Raw genomic sequence first — 17,255 nt, 5'->3', positions numbered from 1 at the left:
GCAGCTTCTGCCATTGCCCTCCTGCTTCTTGTGCCACCCTGTCTGTTTACGTGGGTGACTGCCGTGATGTTGTCCGACTGGATCAACACCGGCTGACCTTGAAGCAGAGGTCTTGCTAAGCTAAGAGCATTGTAAATGTCCCTTAGCTTCAGGATATTTATGTGAAGTGATGTCTCCAGGCTTGACCATAAGCCCTGGATATTCCTTCCCTGTGTGACTGCTCCCCAGCCTCGCAGGCTGGCATCCGTGGTCACCAGGACCCAGTCCTGAATGCCTAATCTGCGGCCCTCTAGAAGATGAGCACTCTGCAACCACCACAGGAGGGACACCCTTGTCCTTGGTGACAGGGTTATCCGCTGATGCATCTGAAGATGCGATCCGGACCATTTGTCCAGCAGGTCCCACTGGAAAGTTCTTGCGTGGAATCTGCCGAATGGGATTGCTTCGTAGGAAGCCACCATTTTACCCAGAACCCTTGTGCATTGATGCACTGAGACTTGGCTCGGTTTTAGGAGGTTCCTGACTAGCTCGGATAACTCCCTGGCTTTCTCTTCCGGGAGAAACACCTTTTTCTGGACTGTGTCCAGGATCATCCCTAGGAACAGAAGACACGTCGTCGGAACCAGGTGCGATTTTGGAATATTGAGAATCCAATCGTGCTGCCGCAACACTACCTGAGATAATGCTACACCGACCTCCAACTGTTCCCTGGATCTTACCCTTATCAGGGAATTGTCCAAGGAAGGGATAACTAAAATTCACTTCCTTCGAAGGAATATCATCATTTCGGCCATTACCTTGGTAAAGACCCGGGGTGCCGTGTACCATCCATACGGCAGCGTCTGAACTGATAGTGACAGTTCTGTACCATAAACCTGAGGTACCCTTGGTGAGAAGGGTAAATTTTGACATGAAGGTAAGCATCCTTGATGTCCCGAGACATCATGTAGTCCCCTTCTTCCAGGTTCGCAATCACTGCTCTGAGTGACTCAATCTTGAATTTGAACCTCTGTACGTAAGTGTTCAAAGATTTTAGATTTAGAATCGTTCTCACCGAGCCGTCCGGCTTCGGTACCACAACAGTGTGGAATAATACCCCGTTCCCTGTTGCAGGAGGGGTATCTTGATTATCACCTGCTGGGAATACAGCTTGTGAATGGCTTCCAAAACTGTCTCCCTGTCAGAAGGAGACATCGGTAAAGCCGACTTTAGGAAACGGCGAGGGGGAGACGTCTCGAATTCTAATTTGTACCCCTGAGATATCACCTGAAGGATCCAGGGGTCTACTTGCGAGTGAGCCCACTGCGCGCTGAAATTCATTGAGACGGGCCCCCCACCGTGCCTGATTCTGCTTGTAAAGCCCCAGCGTATACTGAGGGCTTGGCAGAAGCGGGAGAGGGTTTCTGTTCCTGGGAACTGGCTGATTTCTGCAGCCTTTTTCCTCTCCCTCTGTCACGGGGCAGAAATGAGGAACCTTTTGCCCGCTTGTCCACGAAAAGACTGCGCCTGATAATACGGCGTCTTCTCATGTTGAGAGGCGACCTGGGGTACAAACGTGGAATTCCCAGCTGTTGCCATGGCCACCAGGTCTGAAAGAACGACCCCAAATAACTCCTCCCTTAATAAAGCAATACTTCCAAATGCCGTTTGGAATACGCATCACCTGACCACTGACGTGTCCATAACCCTCTACTGGTAGAAATGGACAACGCGCTTAGACTTGATGCCAGTCGGCAAATATTCCGCTGTGCATCACGCATATATAAAAATGCATCTTTTAAATGCTCTATAGGCAAAAATATACTGTCCCTATCTAGGGTATCAATATTTTCAGTCAGGGAATCCGACCACGCCAACCCAGCACTGCACATCCAGGCTGAGGCGATTGCTGGTCGCAGTATAACACCAGTATGTGTGTAAATACCTTTTAGGATACCCTCCTGCTTTCTATCAGCAGGATCCTTAAGGGCGGCCATCTCAGGCGAAGGTAGAGCCCATACAAGCGTGTGAGCGCTTTATCCCCCCTAGGGGGTGTTTCCCAACGCACCCTAACCTCTGGCGGGAAAGGATATAATGCCAATAACAGTTTAGAAATTATCCGTTGTTATCGGGGGAAACCCACGCATCATCACACACCTCATTTAATTTCTCAGATTCAGGAAAACTACAGGTAGTTTTTCCTCACCGAACATAATACCCCTTTTTTGGTGGTACTCGTATTATCAGAAATGTGTAAAACATTTTTCATTGCCTCAATCATGTAACGTGTGGCCCTACTGGAAGTCACATTCGTCTCTTCACCGTCGACACTGGAGTCAGTATCCGTGTCGGCGTCTATATCTGCCATCTGAGATAACGGGCGCTTTAGAGCCCCTGACGGCCTATGAGACGTCTGGACAGGCACAAGCTGAGTAGCCGGCTGTCTCATGTCAACCACTGTCTTTTATACAGAGCTGACACTGTCACGTAATTCCTTCCAACAGTTCATCCACTCAGGTGTCGACCCCCTAGGGGGTGACATCACTATTACAGGCAATCTGCTCCGTCTCCACATCATTTTTCTTCTCATACATGTCGACACAAAAGTACCGACATACAGCACACACACAGGGAATGCTCTGATAGAGGACAGGACCCCACTAGCCCTTTGGGGAGACAGAGGGAGAGTTTGCCAGCACACACCAGAGCGCTATATATATACAGGGATAACCTTATATAAGTGTTTTTCCCCTTATAGCTGCTGTATAGTTAATACTGCGCCCAATTAGTGCCCCCCTCTCTTTTTTTAACCCTTTCTGTAGTGTAGTGACTGCAGGGGAGAGACAGGGAGCTTCCCTCCAACGGAGCTGTGAGGGAAAATGGCGCCAGTGTGCTGAGGAGATAGGCTCCGCCCCTTTTTCGCAGACTTTTCTCCTGCTTTTTTATGGATTCTGGCAGGGGTTAAATGCATCCATATAGCCCAGGAGCTATATGTGATGCATTTTTTTGCCATCCAAGGTGTTTTTATTGCGTCTCAGAGCGCCCCCCCCCCAGCGCCCTGCACCCTCAGTGACCGAAGTGTGAAGTGTGCTGAGAGCAATGGCGCACAGCTGCAGTGCTGTGCGCTACCTTGTTGAAGACAGGACGTCTTCTGCCGCCGATTTTCCGGACCTCTTCTGCCTTCTGGCTCTGTAAGGGGGCCGGCGGCGCGGCTCTGGGACCCATCCAAGCTGGGCCTGTGATCGTCCCTCTGGAGCTAATGTCCAGTAGCCTAAGAAGCCCAATCCACTCTGCACACAGGTGAGTTCGCTTCTTCTCCCCTTAGTCCCTCGATGCAGTGAGCCTGTTGCCAGCAGGTCTCACTGAAAATAAAAAACCTAATCTAAAACTTTAACTAAGAAGCTCAGGAGAGCCCCTAGTGTGCACCCTTCTCGTTCGGGCACAGAGATCTAACTGAGGCTTGGAGGAGGGTCATAGGGGGAGGAGCCAGTGCACACCAGATAGTCCTAAAGCTTTCTTTAGATGTGCCCAGTCTCCTGCGGAGCCGCTATTCCCCATGGTCCTTACGGAGTCCCCAGCATCCACTTAGGACGTTAGAGAAAAATGGTTTATTAAACAATAACCTATATAATATAAAATTATTCACAATAAATTGTTTATTACCCTATATAATATAATATTATATGCAGCCTGCATCCACACTTGCAGCACTTTTTATTTTTGCAGGTGCGGACACAGACAATAATTTCCTTGCCCCTCCGGTGACCCATATGTCCGTCATCAATATCATAAAAGTGTCACGGATAACACACGACCACACCTGAGCCCTGAGCCGCCAAGGAAGGATTTATAAATAATAATAAGACAGATAGGAAATGATCTCGGATTGGATACCGGATCCTAGCGCTTGGGAGAGGGGCATCCCGGAACTTAAGATCCCGACAGCTACTATTAAGTAAGCTAACCCTGATCCCTTGACCCCCTAACCCGCCTTTCCCGCAGCCTGACCCTAACCTTTCCCACCCGCAGCCTAACCCTCCCAGCCTAAACCTAACCTCCCTGCCCCCGCGGCTTACCAGAGCGCCCATCGGAAGCCTGACTGCATTCTGTTATTTCAGACGGGGTTCTTTATTAACATGTACTGGGAACCCTACTCTTGCCTCACATGTATTTAACTACAGGTCGGATACCCGTTAACCGAAATATTCAGAAAACCAGAATATTTCAGTCCTGTAGTGTCGTCATGACGCGACCGGCATCATAACATCACTGGAGTCTGCGGCCAATCACAGACAGGTGGGGGAGTGGCTTTGCAGCCATTCCCTCACCACCGCTGACTCCCAGTACCCGCCGCGGACACGCTGCTGACTTCCAACTGACTTCCGCAGACCCACCAGACCCCTTCACTCAACACGCCGGACCCCTCGCCGACGAGCCGGACACGTCTGCACCATAGGTAACCTGTTATCCGGAAAAATCCCATATCCGGAATGCTCTTGGTCCCGAGCATTCTGGATATGGGATACTCAACCTGTATTATAAAACGGGGGGTCTGCACGTAGTTTTTAGGCACCCTGCTAACGGGAGGATAGTAAATTCTGCATTTTACAAGCCATAATATAGTGTGCAGTTCTAAGAACACCTTGCCTCCAATCAGGCCTTAGCGCAGTAAAAATAACAGCCCACCCGCCGCGCCCTCATTACAGTTAACCCTTTAGGCACTATCTGACGCACAATCAGAATCTGCAGATTCCCACTCACCCGGTCCCCACCTGCTCACAAGGAGGTTTTATTGAAGAAAAAAAATAAAAAAAAAATTGAAATGATTGTCCACTGGTGGCTGGCAGGGCCCCCAAGACTCACTGAGCTCCTAAACGCCCCCCTAGGCTGTCCTATGGGTAAAATTCCCTGCTCACAGTACAGTGTAGTACGTAGTGGTCACTGGGCTGGTGCTTACATATGGGATCAGTGTCGCGTTATTATTTCCCCACTTCAGAGGAGGTCTCGGAATTCCCTGATGTTTTCCCCTCCGGGACAGGACGGGAGAGACATCATTATAATTCTCTGTAACCAATACTTAAATAACTGCAATATCAGCATTGGTGTACTGTAAGCACATTATGTGTTTCCTAGTCTAGCATGTAATCTGTGCATTACGGGCCCCGCTGTGTTGGGAGGGAAGCCAAAAAAAGAAGCAAATTAGTATTTTGAGAAAACCACGATGCACTGCGGGGGGGGGGGGGGGGGGGGGCATTTATAATGAGCATAGAGATGTAGAGTTGGGGCGGGCGTGTGTATCATTTCGGTCTAGCTCAATTCTAAATGTCAGTATAAAAGCAAATCTGCGCAGTACTTGTGCGCTACATGCGAAAACAGCCGGGATTTCATTTTAAGACCTGTGTGTTTTGGACATAAAGATTGCTGGTGACGTGCGGCATTTTGCAGAGCGACAGATTGCTTTGCTTGACAGTTTGACCTTTGGTAGAAATCAAGTGCCAAGAATTATGAAAATGTAGTCATTTTTGCCGCATGGTCTCTACTCCGCTTCTGATTTAGGATTTTTATCAAAAATGTTAAAAAAAAATAAGAATTTACTTACCGATAATTCTATTTCTCATAGTCCGTAGTGGATGCTGGGACTCCGTAAGGACCATGGGGAATAGCGGCTCCGCAGGAGACTGGGCACAAAAGTAAAAGCTTGAACTAGCTGGTGTGCACTGGCTCCTCCCCCTATGACCCTCCTCCAAGCCTCAGTTAGGATACTGTGCCCGGACGAGCGTACATAATAAGGAAGGATATTGAATCCCGGGTAAGACTCATACCAGCCACACCAATCACACCGTACAACCTGTGATCTGAACCCAGTTAACAGTATGATAAACGAAGGAGCCTCTGAAAAGATGGCTCACAACAATAATAACCCAAATTTTGTAACAATAACTATATACAAGTATTGCAGACAATCCGCACTTGGGATGGGCGCCCAGCATCCACTACGGACTATGAGAAATAGAATTATCGGTAAGTAAATTCTTATTTTCTCTAACGTCCTAAGTGGATGCTGGGACTCCGTAAGGACCATGGGGATTATACCAAAGCTCCCAAACGGGCGGGAGAGTGCGGATGACTCTGCAGCACCGAATGAGAGAACTCCAGGTCCTCCTCAGCCAGGGTATCAAATTTGTAGAATTTAGCAAACGTGTTTGCCCCTGACCAAGTAGCTGCTCGGCAAAGTTGTAAAGCCGAGACCCCTCGGGCAGCCGCCCAAGATGAGCCCACTTTCCGTGTGGAATGGGCTTTTACAGATTTTGGCTGTGGCAGGCCTGCCACAGAATGTGCAAGCTGAATTGTACTACAAATCCAACGAGCAATCGTCTGCTTAGAAGCAGGAGCACCCAGCTTGTTGGGTGCATACAGGATAAACAGCGAGTCAGATTTCCTGACTCCAGCCGTCCTGGAAATATATATTTTCAGGGCCCTGACTACGTCCAGTAACTTGGGAGTCCTCCAAGTCCCTAGTAGCCGCAGGCACCACAATAGGCTGTTTCATGTGAAACGCTGAAACCACCTTTGGGAGAAATTGAGGACGAGTCCTCAATTCTGCCCTATCCGTGTGAAAAATCAGGTAAGGGCTTTTATAAGATAAAGCCGCCAATTCTGAGACACGCCTGGCTGAAGCTAGGGCTAACAGCATTACCACCTTCCATGTGAGATATTTTAATTCCACAGTGGTGAGTGGTTCAAACCAATGTGATTTTAGGAACCCCAAAACCACATTGAGATCCCAAGGTGCCACCGGGGGCACAAAAGGAGGCTGTATATGCAGTACCCCTTTGACAAACGTCTGGACTTCAGGCACTGAAGCCAGTTCTTTTTGGAAGAAAATCGACAGGGCCGAAATTTGAACCTTAATGGACCCTAATTTTAGGCCCATAGACAGTCCTGTTTGCAGGAAATGTAGGAAGCGACCCAGTTGAAATTCCTCTGTAGGGGCCTCTTTGGCCTCACACCACGCAATATATTTTCGCCAAATGCGGTGATAATGTTTTGCGGTTACATCCTTCCTGGCCTTTATCAGGGTAGGGATGACTTCTTCTGGAATGCCTTTTTCCTTCAGGATCCGGCGTTCAACCGCCATGCCGTCAAACGCAGCCGCGGTAAGTCTTGGAACAGACAAGGTCCCTGCTGGAGCAGGTCCTTTCTTAGAGGTAGAGGCCACGGGTCCTCCGTGAGCATCTCTTGAAGTTCCGGGTACCAAGTCCTTCTTGGCCAATCCGGAACCACGAGTATAGTTCTTACTCCTCTCCTTTTTATGATTCTCAGTACTTTTGGTATGAGAGGCAGAGGAGGGAACACATACACTGACTGGTACACCCATGGGCCCTCATTCCGAGTTGATCGCTCGCAAGGCGAATTTAGCAGAGTTGCTCACGCTAAGCCTACGCCTACTGGGAGTGTATCTTAGCTTCTTAAAATTGCGACCGATGTATTCGCAATATTGCGATTACAAACTACTTAGCAGTTTCAGAGTAGCTTCAGACTTACTCGGTATCTGCGATCAGTTCAGTGCTTGTCGTTCCTGGTTTGACGTCATAAACACACCCAGCGTTCGCCCAGACACTCCCCCGTTTCTCCGGCCACTCCTGCGTTTTTTCCGGAAACGGTAGCGTTTTTATCCACACGCCCCTAAAACGCCGTGTTTCCGCCCAGTAACACCCATTTCCTGTCAATCACACTACGATCGCCAGAGCGAAGAAAAAGCCGTGAGTAAAAATACTATCTTCATTGTAAAATTACTTGGCGCAGTCGCAGTGCGAATATTGCGCATGCGTACTAAGCGGAATTTCACTGTGATGCGATGAAAATTACCGAGCGAACGACTCGGAATGAGGGCCATGGTGTTACCAGAGCGTCCACCGCTATTGCCTGAGGGTCCCTTGACCTGGCGCAATATCTGTCTAGTTTTTGTTGAGACGGGACGCCATCATGTCCACCTTTGGTTTTTCCCAACGGTTTACCATCTCTTGGAAGACTTCTGGATGAAGTCCCCACTCCCCCGGGTGAAGGTCGTGTCTGCTGAGGAAGTCCGCTTCCCAGTTGTCCACTCCCGGAATGAACACTGCTGACAGTGCTATCACATGATTCTCCGCCCAGCGAAGAATCCTTGCAGCTTCTGCCATCGCCCTCCTGCTTCTCGTGCCGCCCTGTCTGTTTACGTGGGCGACTGACGTGATGTTGTCCGATTGGATCAATACCGCCTGACCCTGAAGCAGGGGTTTTGCTTGACTTAGGGCATTGCAAATGGCCCTTAGTTCCAGAATGTTTATATGAAGAGATGTTTCCATGCTTGACCACAAGCCCTGGAAATTTTGTCCCTGTGTGACTGCTCCCCAGCCTCTCAGGCTGGCATCTGTGGTCACCAGGATCCAATCCTGAATGCCGAATCTGCGGCCCTCTAGTAGATGAGCACTCTGCAGCCACCACAGAAGAGACACCCTTGTCCTTGGCGACAGGGTTATCCGCTGATGCATCTGAAGATGCGATCCGGACCATTTGTCCAGAAGATCCCACTGAAACGTTCTTGCATGGAATCTTCCGAATGGAATCGCTTCGTAAGAAGCCACCATTTTTCCCAGGACCCTCGTGCACTGATGCACTGACACCTGGCCTGGTTTTAGGAGATTCCTGACTAGCTCGGATAACTCCCTGGCCTTCTCCTCTGGGAGAAACACCTTTTTCTGGACTGTGTCCAGAATCATTCCTAGGAACAGGAGACGTGTCGTTGGAATCAGCTGCGATTTTGGAATATTTAGAATCCACCCGTGCTGACGTAACACTAACTGAGATAGTGCTACTCCGACTTCTAACTGTTCCCTGGACCTTGCCCTTATCAGGAGATCGTCCAAGTAAGGGATAATTAACACGCCTTTTCTTCGAAGAAGAATCATCATTTCGGCCATTACCTTGGTAAAGACCCGAGGTGCCGTGGACAACCCAAACGGCAGCGTCTGAAACTGATAATGACAGTTTTGTACTACAAACCTGAGGTACCCTTGGTGAGAAGGGTAGATTGGGACGTGGAGATAAGCATCTTTGATGTCCAGAGACACCATATAGTCCCCTTCTTCCAGGTTTGCCATCACTGCTCTGAGTGACTCCATCTTGAATTTGAACCTCTTTATGTAAGTGTTCAAGGATTTTAGATTTAAAATTGGTCTCACCGAGCCGTCCGGCTTCGGTACCACAAACAGCGTGGAATAATACCCCTTTCCCTGTTGTAGGAGAGGTACCTTGATTATCACCTGCTGGGAATACAGCTTGTGAATGGCTTCCAAAACTGCCTCCCTGTCGGAGGGAGACTTTGGTAGAGCAGACTTCAGGAACCGGCGAGGGGGAGACGTCTCGAATTCCAGTTTGTACCCCTGTGATACTACCTGCAGAATCCAGGGGTCCACTTGCGAGTGAGCCCACTGCGCGTTGAAATTTTTGAGACGGGCCCCCACCGTGTCCGAGTCCGCATGTAAAGCCCCAGCGTCATGCTGAAGACTTGGCAGAAGCAGAGGAGGGCTTCTGCTCCTGGGAAGAGGCTGCCTGGTGCAGTCTTTTTCCTCTTCCTCTGCCCCGGGGCAGAAATGAGTGGCCTTTTGCCCGCTTGTACTTATGGGAACGAAAGGACTGAGTTTGAAAAGACGGTGTCTTTTTCTGCTGAGAGGTGACCTGGGGCAAAAAGGTGGACTTTCCGGCCGTTGCCGTGGCCACCAGGTCCGAAAGACCGGCCCCAAATAACTCCTCCCCTTTATACGGCAATACTTCCATATGTCGTTTGGAATCCGCATCCCCTGACCACTGTCGCGTCCATAACGCTCTTCTGGCGGAAATGGACATAGCACTCACTCTTGATGCCAGGGTGCAAATATCCCTCTGTGCATCACGCATATATAGTAATGCATCCTTCAAATGCTCTATAGTTAGTAATATACTGTCCCTATCCAGGGTATCAATATTTTCAGTCAGGGAATCCGACCACGCCACTCCAGCACTGCACATCCAGGCTGAGGCGATTGCTGGTCGCAGTATAACACCAGTATGTGTGTATATACCCTTCAGGATATTTTCCAGCCTTCTATCCGCTGGTTCTTTGAGGGCGGCCGTATCAGGAGACGGTAACGCTACTTGTTTAGATAAACGTGTGAGCGCTTTATCTACTCTAGGGGGTGTTTCCCAACGCGCCCTAACCTCTGGCGGGAAAGGGTATAGTGCCAATAATTTATTAGAAATTAGCACTTTTTTATCGGGGGAAACCCACGCTTTATCACACACCTCGTTTAATTCATCTGACTCAGGAAAAGCTACTGGTAGTTTTTTCACTCCCCACATAATACCCTTCTTTGTGGTACTTGTAGTGTCAGAAATGTTCAATGCCTCCTTCATTGCCGTGATCATGTAACGTGTGGCCCTACTGGACATTACGTTTGTCTCCTCACCGTCGACACTGGACTCAGTATCCGTGTCTGGGTCTGTGTCGACCCACTGAGGTAACGGGCGTTTTATCGCCCCTGACGGTGTCTGAGACGCCTGGACAGGCACTAACTGATTTGTCGGCTGTCTCATGTCGTCAACAGTTTTTTGTAAAGTGCTGACATTGTCACGTAGTTCTTTAAATACAACCATCCAGTCAGGTGTCGACTCCCTAGGGGGTGACATCACTAACACAGGCAATTGCTCTGCTTCCACATCATTTTCCTCCTCATACATGTCGACACAATCGTACCGACACCCAGCACACACACAGGGAATGCTCTGATAGAGGACAGGACCCCACTAGCCCTTTGGGGAGACAGAGGGAGAGTTTGCCAGCACACACCAGAGCGCTATATATATATATATAGGGATAACCTTATATAAGTGTTACTCCCTTTTATAGCTGCTTTATAATTTAGCTGCCAATAGTGCCCCCCCTCTCTCGTTTTTACCCTGATTCTGTAGGGACTGCAGGGGAGAGTCAGGGAGCCGTCCTTCCAGCAGAACTGTGAGGGAAAATGGCGCTTGTGTGCTGAGGAGATAGGCTCCGCCCCTTCACGACGGCCTTATCTCCCGCTTTTTTCTGGAAAACTGGCAGGGGTTAAATACATCCATATAGCCCAGGAGCTATATGTGATGTATTTCTTTTGCCATCCTAAGGTATTTCTTATTTTTATTGCGTCTCAGGGCGCTCCCCCCCAGCGCCCTGCACCCTCAGTGACCGGAGTGTGAAGTGTGCTGAGAGCAATGGCGCACAGCTGCAGTGCTGTGCGCTACCTTAGTTGTAGACAGGAACGTCTTCTGCCGCCGATTTCACCGGACCTCTTCGTTCTTCTGGCTCTGTAAGGGGGCCGGCGGCGCGGCTCCGGGACCCATCCAGGCTGAACCTGTGATCGTCCCTCTGGAGCTAATGTCCAGTAGCCTAAGAAACCCAATCCACTCTGCACGCAGGTGAGTTCGTTTCTTCTCCCCTTAGTCCCACGATGCAGTGAGCCTGTTGCCAGCAGGACTCACTGAAAATAAAAAACCTAAAATAAACTTTTACTCTAAGCAGCTCAGGAGAGCCACCTAGCATGCACCCTTCTCGTTCGGGCACAAAGATCTAACTGAGGCTTGGAGGAGGGTCATAGGGGGAGGAGCCAGTGCACACCAGCTAGTTCAAGCTTTTACTTTTGTGCCCAGTCTCCTGCGGAGCTGCTATTCCCCATGGTCCTTACGGAGTCCCAGCATCCACTTAGGACGTTAGAGAAAATATACCAGGATATTAAATGACACATAACTATCATTTCTAAGGCGAAGTCATTTTTCACTTCTTATAAGAAATTTGAATTCATTTAATTTAGTTACCGAGATATAATATTATTTTTCACGCCTTATGTAAAGGATTCCTGCACTTTTATAGAATGCATCCTGTATTATATCACGTGCCTCTATTATAGCAACATGAGGCCATTCACATCAGTCCCTGCCCCAGTGGAGTTTACAATTTTCGGAGTTTAATCCAGACCTGATCGCTGGGCTGCTAACTTTGCTGTCCTGCGTTCAGACAGTCGCCGCCCAAGGGGGAGTGTAAATTCGCCGTGCAAGTGTGCGATCGCAGTCTATGCGCAGCCCAGGACTTACTCCTACAGTGCGATGAGAACGGGCTGATCGGGGCCGGAGCTGACGTCACACACCCTCCATGAAAACGCTTGGCCACGCCTGCGTCTTTCCGGACACTCCAAGAAAACGGTCAGTTGCCACCCACAAACAGCCTCTTCCTGTCAATCACTTTGCTAACGCCTGTGCGATCGGAATTTTCGCACCATCCCGTCACTGACCGGCGATGTCCACTGTTGTTGGCCGACGCACGCAGTTCAGTGCATACGCATACGCAGTCTATTGCTGATCGCCCGCTGAGAGAAAACGCACAGTAGTGATCAAGCCTGAAACACCCTCTTTATTCCCTACACACATTCATGCTAAGGTTCATTTTTGTTGAGAGCCAATTAACCTGTCTGTAAACTGGAGTACCCGGAGGAAACCCACGCAAGCACGGGGAGAACATACAAACCCCACATTGTACGGGCCATGGTGGGAATCAAACGCATTTCCTCAGTGCTGTGAGGCAGTAATACTAACCATTACACCGCCCGTGCTGCCCTTGAGTGCATCTTACCTCACGCTGGCAGAGGCAGAATGGTTTTTGGAAAGTCTAAGGGTGTTTACAGGGTGACGATTATGGGTAATGATTATGATAATAACCCCACCCCTACAACAACTGTGTGGCAACCTCGGATTGGCTGATTGCATACTGACCCCCAGGCTGACCGCACTGATCAGATTGCCGCTATGTTACTGTATGCCATAAAACCGTCGTGACCCCTCTATCTGGACTTGTTATGTGAGACTTCTGCTTGGAATACCGCTGGGGACCAGATTCCCATTTGATTTTGAAAGCAGTATATAAAACACCAGATGACTGGGTGTTTTGCATTTAATTACATTTAAAACGGAAAATGCTACTTTTACATTCAAAAACACTGTAAAAAAAACTATTCTCTTATGTTTGTATATATGGGGCACAACGCCTTGGATAGCACACCCTAATTTCAAACATAATAAGAGGTGCTAACATGCTGAGACTTTTAGTTCCACAAAGAGAAAAAAAAGAGAAAATGCAGATGCACACTCTATAGTACTAAGCACTGCTAATCAGATTAATTATAATAAACTCTGTAGTCTGACATAGAATAAAACCGAGGTGCTTAGCATAAATTTTGGCCAAAAATATGGGCCCACCAACCGTGAATTGGTGACTCATCTGGTGGGTCCCTAACACTAAGGTTCAAGTCCAGCGCACCCACCAGATGAGGTCACCGGGTCGCGGTTGGCGGGCCCATTTATTTTTGGCCAAACATTATTCTAAACACCTCAATCTTGCTCTATGTTAGATTGTATAGTTTATTATAATTAATCTGATTAGCAGTGCTTAGTACTATAGTGTGCGTATGTATTTTCTGTTTTCTCTGTGTGTGTATGGAACTTCTTTATGATACTGCGCACAATTATAAAACTAACACTAATAATAACAACAACGCAACTTCTACCAGGTGCTACTAACCCTCTCAAGTCGCATCACCATAGTGTAGTCGCCTGTCATTTATCCTGCTATGAAGGTCAAAGGGCATTCAAGGACCACCTTAATAGTCAGCATACCCTTTTTATAAAGGGACTGATTCATTTTTGCAAGTAGAGCAAAAAAAAGCAAGCAACTGGGCACACCCATGCTGCACTGCAGGTAGGGCAGGTGTAACATGTGCAGAGATTTAGATTTGGGAGGGGTGTGTTCAAACTGAAATCTAAATTGCAGTGTAAATATAAAGCTGTGTGGGCTACATGCAAAAGCAGCCAGTATTTACCCTGCACAGAAACAATATAAATGTGTTGCATAGCAACATGGTGTGTTACAGACAGTTACTTTTTTTTGCTTTACTTACAAACATGAATCAAGCCCGAAGAGCGGACACAGGGCGGAAAACGCTGCAGACAAATGTCGGTGGAGTGTTGTTACGTTTCCCCATTACTCTAACAGACGAAACCCGCGTGGCCCATACATGTGAAGCAATAACTCACACGTATTGATCCCGACATTGACTTCAAAAGTCCATTCTGTCACCGTGCAGGGTGGAAAACTGTTGTTATGACAACTTGCAGATTTGTTGGCACACGCTGTACTTTCGCAGGACTTGACTGACAGAAGGGTCTGCATCTGTATATATATATATAAGTCATGCAGGAAGCCTATAATCATTCTGGAACATATATTTTACATAAACTATTTGGCTATGGGACCGATTCAGAGATAAAGGCAACATGCCACTGCAGCTGCAAATGTGTACGCAGCGGCTGTGCGAGAATACGCAACGGTCGCAACCACCGGGATATGTAATGAGAAGCCCATCTGCGGCGTTTCAAATCCAATCATCGGACGCAGATCGGTCAATTACCGGAGATCTGAGTGACCCTATTTTCACACAGGAGAGCCATTGAAACGGAGATGCCAGAGATATTGTGTGATTGCAATCAATGTCTGCATTTGAACCGCCACACTGCCATTACGTCCCGCAAATGCCCCCTGACTGTACATCAAACGCCAAATCCTCGCTACAACTTGACGCATGCGCTGTACGACTTATAAATATGCCGCTAACAATCGCTCAAACTGCATCGCCGTCCATTTCTGAACAGTGTTCTCCTCCCTCTCCCTAAACCGCTAAGTAGCTGATTTACGCCGTTCTCCAGGACAGATCATTCAGCGACGTCTCCTCACAGAGCCCAGGCGGCAGCACCCATGCCAGCTCCACAAATCACTGCTACTTAAACCCTCTGATTCTAGAGACATCCTTGCCAGATATTTCTCCCTTAGGGCTCTCTTTATAAAGACGTGCAATTGTACAGTCTCACTGTTCTCTGCCGCATTTCACATGAATTTATTTTCATCCATATTTATTTTAAGAGTGATGCCAGGACAGGCCTGTATTTGTAGACGTCTTTTGCAAAAGAAAATGTATCTGCACTGCGCGTGGGCAGGGCGGCTGGGTGACGCACTCTTTGTAGTGGAGATGAGATGGTGCATTATTGGGCAGTACGGATGGTGTAGTGGTTAGTATTACTGCCTCACAGCACTGAGGTCATGGGTTAATTCCCACCACGACCCTAATGGTGTGGAGTTTGTATATTCTCCCCGTACTTGCGTGGGTTTCCTCCGGGTACTCCGGTGTTCTCCCACAATCCAAAAATATACTGGTAGGTTGATTGGATCCCAACCAAAAAAATAACCCTAGTGTGAATGTGTGTGTGTGTACATGTGGTAGGGAATATAGATTGTAAGCTCCGCTGGGGCAGGCACTGATGTGAATGGGCAAAATATTCTCTGTAAAGCGCTGCGGAATATGTGTGCGCTATATAAATAACTGGTAATAAATAAATAATTATGGGAGAAAGCGGGAAGAAATCAGCCTCTTACCTGCCGGTCTCAGTATCTGGGGCCAGGTAAGTGCACATAACGGCATCTTCAGATGGCATTAGGATTTTTTTTTTTTTTTGTAAATATAAAAAATGAGAAAATTTTATATTTCCTTTAAGTAGCGGAAGCTATGACGGCCAGCACCTCCGGTCACCGCAAAGAGATCCAAGTGATTTCTCCTCTGTTTCAACTTTTAATATATACAGAGAAACAATCTCTACGGCTAAATTGCAGAAGGTAAGGTAATTATCACTTTTACACGTAGACCCCATGATGCAACCCTTGCTTTGAATCTCTCCTTATTTGGGAGGATTTAAAAGCCACAACCAGGGGCACCTTTAGCAGTACTTCTGCCGCTAGACATCAAATACTGAGACCATTCTAAATCCATTCATACTGAGCATCGGCAAATCCTAATCTTATAATCTTCTTGCTTCCTAAAATCTTAAAACACCCCCTGCAACCCTAGTTAGACGATTAATAATTACTTACAACTAAATAAGCTTACTTAAAATTGTCCATTAATAACGAATCAGCTATAAAAGAGCCTATCGCCGAGGAGGAATCTGTCCGCAAAACTAGCTACAACCCCAGGTTCCGTTTGCTTGACCACCCTTTCCTGTTGTGGCTTTGTCACCCCGAAGCTTACACACGTCTTTACTTCAATCCTGAAGAGAAGGTCCAGTGACACCAATATCATTATCATCCAAAAGGAAACTGTGGAAACTCTTGCCCCATTTCCTTGGTTAACGTGGACCATAACATTCTTCTCAAGATCCTGGGTTCTAGACTTAACTGCATTCGTCATACACCACGGTTATATGATAACACCAGGAGGTCCATCAATATGATTGACATTAATAATAAATGTAAGCCACCACCGCTAATCTTAGCTTTGGATGCCGAATAGGCATTTGACCGTATTTGTTGGCCCTTAACAGTAAAAGTGTTTGCAACTTTTGGCGTCTACGGTGACTGTCTCACGGATGTGTCACTGTAGAGATTCTACTCAGTCCGGAAATTATGATAGAAGCATCCCCACCATTTACAAACTACTTTCAGCTCCTCCTAAAAATAAACTGGCCTCTACATATGGACACGTGATGCGATTCAGGTCGCAAGAGATGGGGCTGATTTGGCCTCAATGGGAATGACTTATCCCAACCTAGAGGGAGATCTATCAAGCCTTGGAGAAAGATAAAAGTCTAGTTGCCCCAAGCCACCAATGAGATGCTAGCGGTCATGTATCTAGCACACAGGTGTACTGGTTGATTTGGGCAACTACTCCACTTTATAACTCTCCAAGGCTTGACACACCTCCCCGTCAATCACTGCAGCAAACATGCCAGCCATATAAAATTACTGTGCATCAAATAACACGATCGTCATTTGTCCCTGTTGATCAGAACCCTCGCTACTCACCATCGCTCTTCTCCATGACCTCTTTCTGACATGTGTCCTGGACATTGACCGTGCAGTTCACTATGAATTCTGGGGACGAGCAGTCATCCTTCTGGAACTCCTCACACTGATAGCACTGGATCTGCAGAGCGAACCCTGCAAGGACAAGGTACGGTATCAGTCAGATCTGATTGCCCCATGCCTGCTAAAGTGTCACCAGACCTTGTGACTCCACCTAGACACATGAGACCACATACTCAGCACAAGTCCTCTCTTAGGAGCTGGGTTACCATTCACTGTTGGGAAATGTGTCCTCTTACAGCCCAGGTCGTCATCTTCTGTCTAC

At 47.9% G+C, this 17,255-nt stretch overlaps 1 protein-coding gene across 1 annotated transcript in view; it reads right to left on the bottom strand.

Moving 5' to 3' along the window:
• LYPD1 (LY6/PLAUR domain containing 1) overlaps positions 1-17,255 on the bottom strand; it is a 170,926-nt gene that overhangs the window by 74,277 nt on the left and 79,394 nt on the right. Inside the window, exon 2 of the mRNA XM_063932882.1 lies at positions 16,931-17,065. Coding sequence (XP_063788952.1) covers positions 16,931-17,065 — 135 coding nt within the window. The remainder of the gene's footprint in view (positions 1-16,930; positions 17,066-17,255) is intronic.

The sequence above is a fragment of the Pseudophryne corroboree genome, chromosome 7 (genome assembly GCF_028390025.1).
Source record: "Pseudophryne corroboree isolate aPseCor3 chromosome 7, aPseCor3.hap2, whole genome shotgun sequence".
NCBI lineage: Eukaryota > Metazoa > Chordata > Amphibia > Anura > Myobatrachidae > Pseudophryne > Pseudophryne corroboree.
The sequence above is the reverse complement of the archived record's forward strand: the minus strand, read 5'-3'. Positions and strand labels throughout refer to the sequence as shown.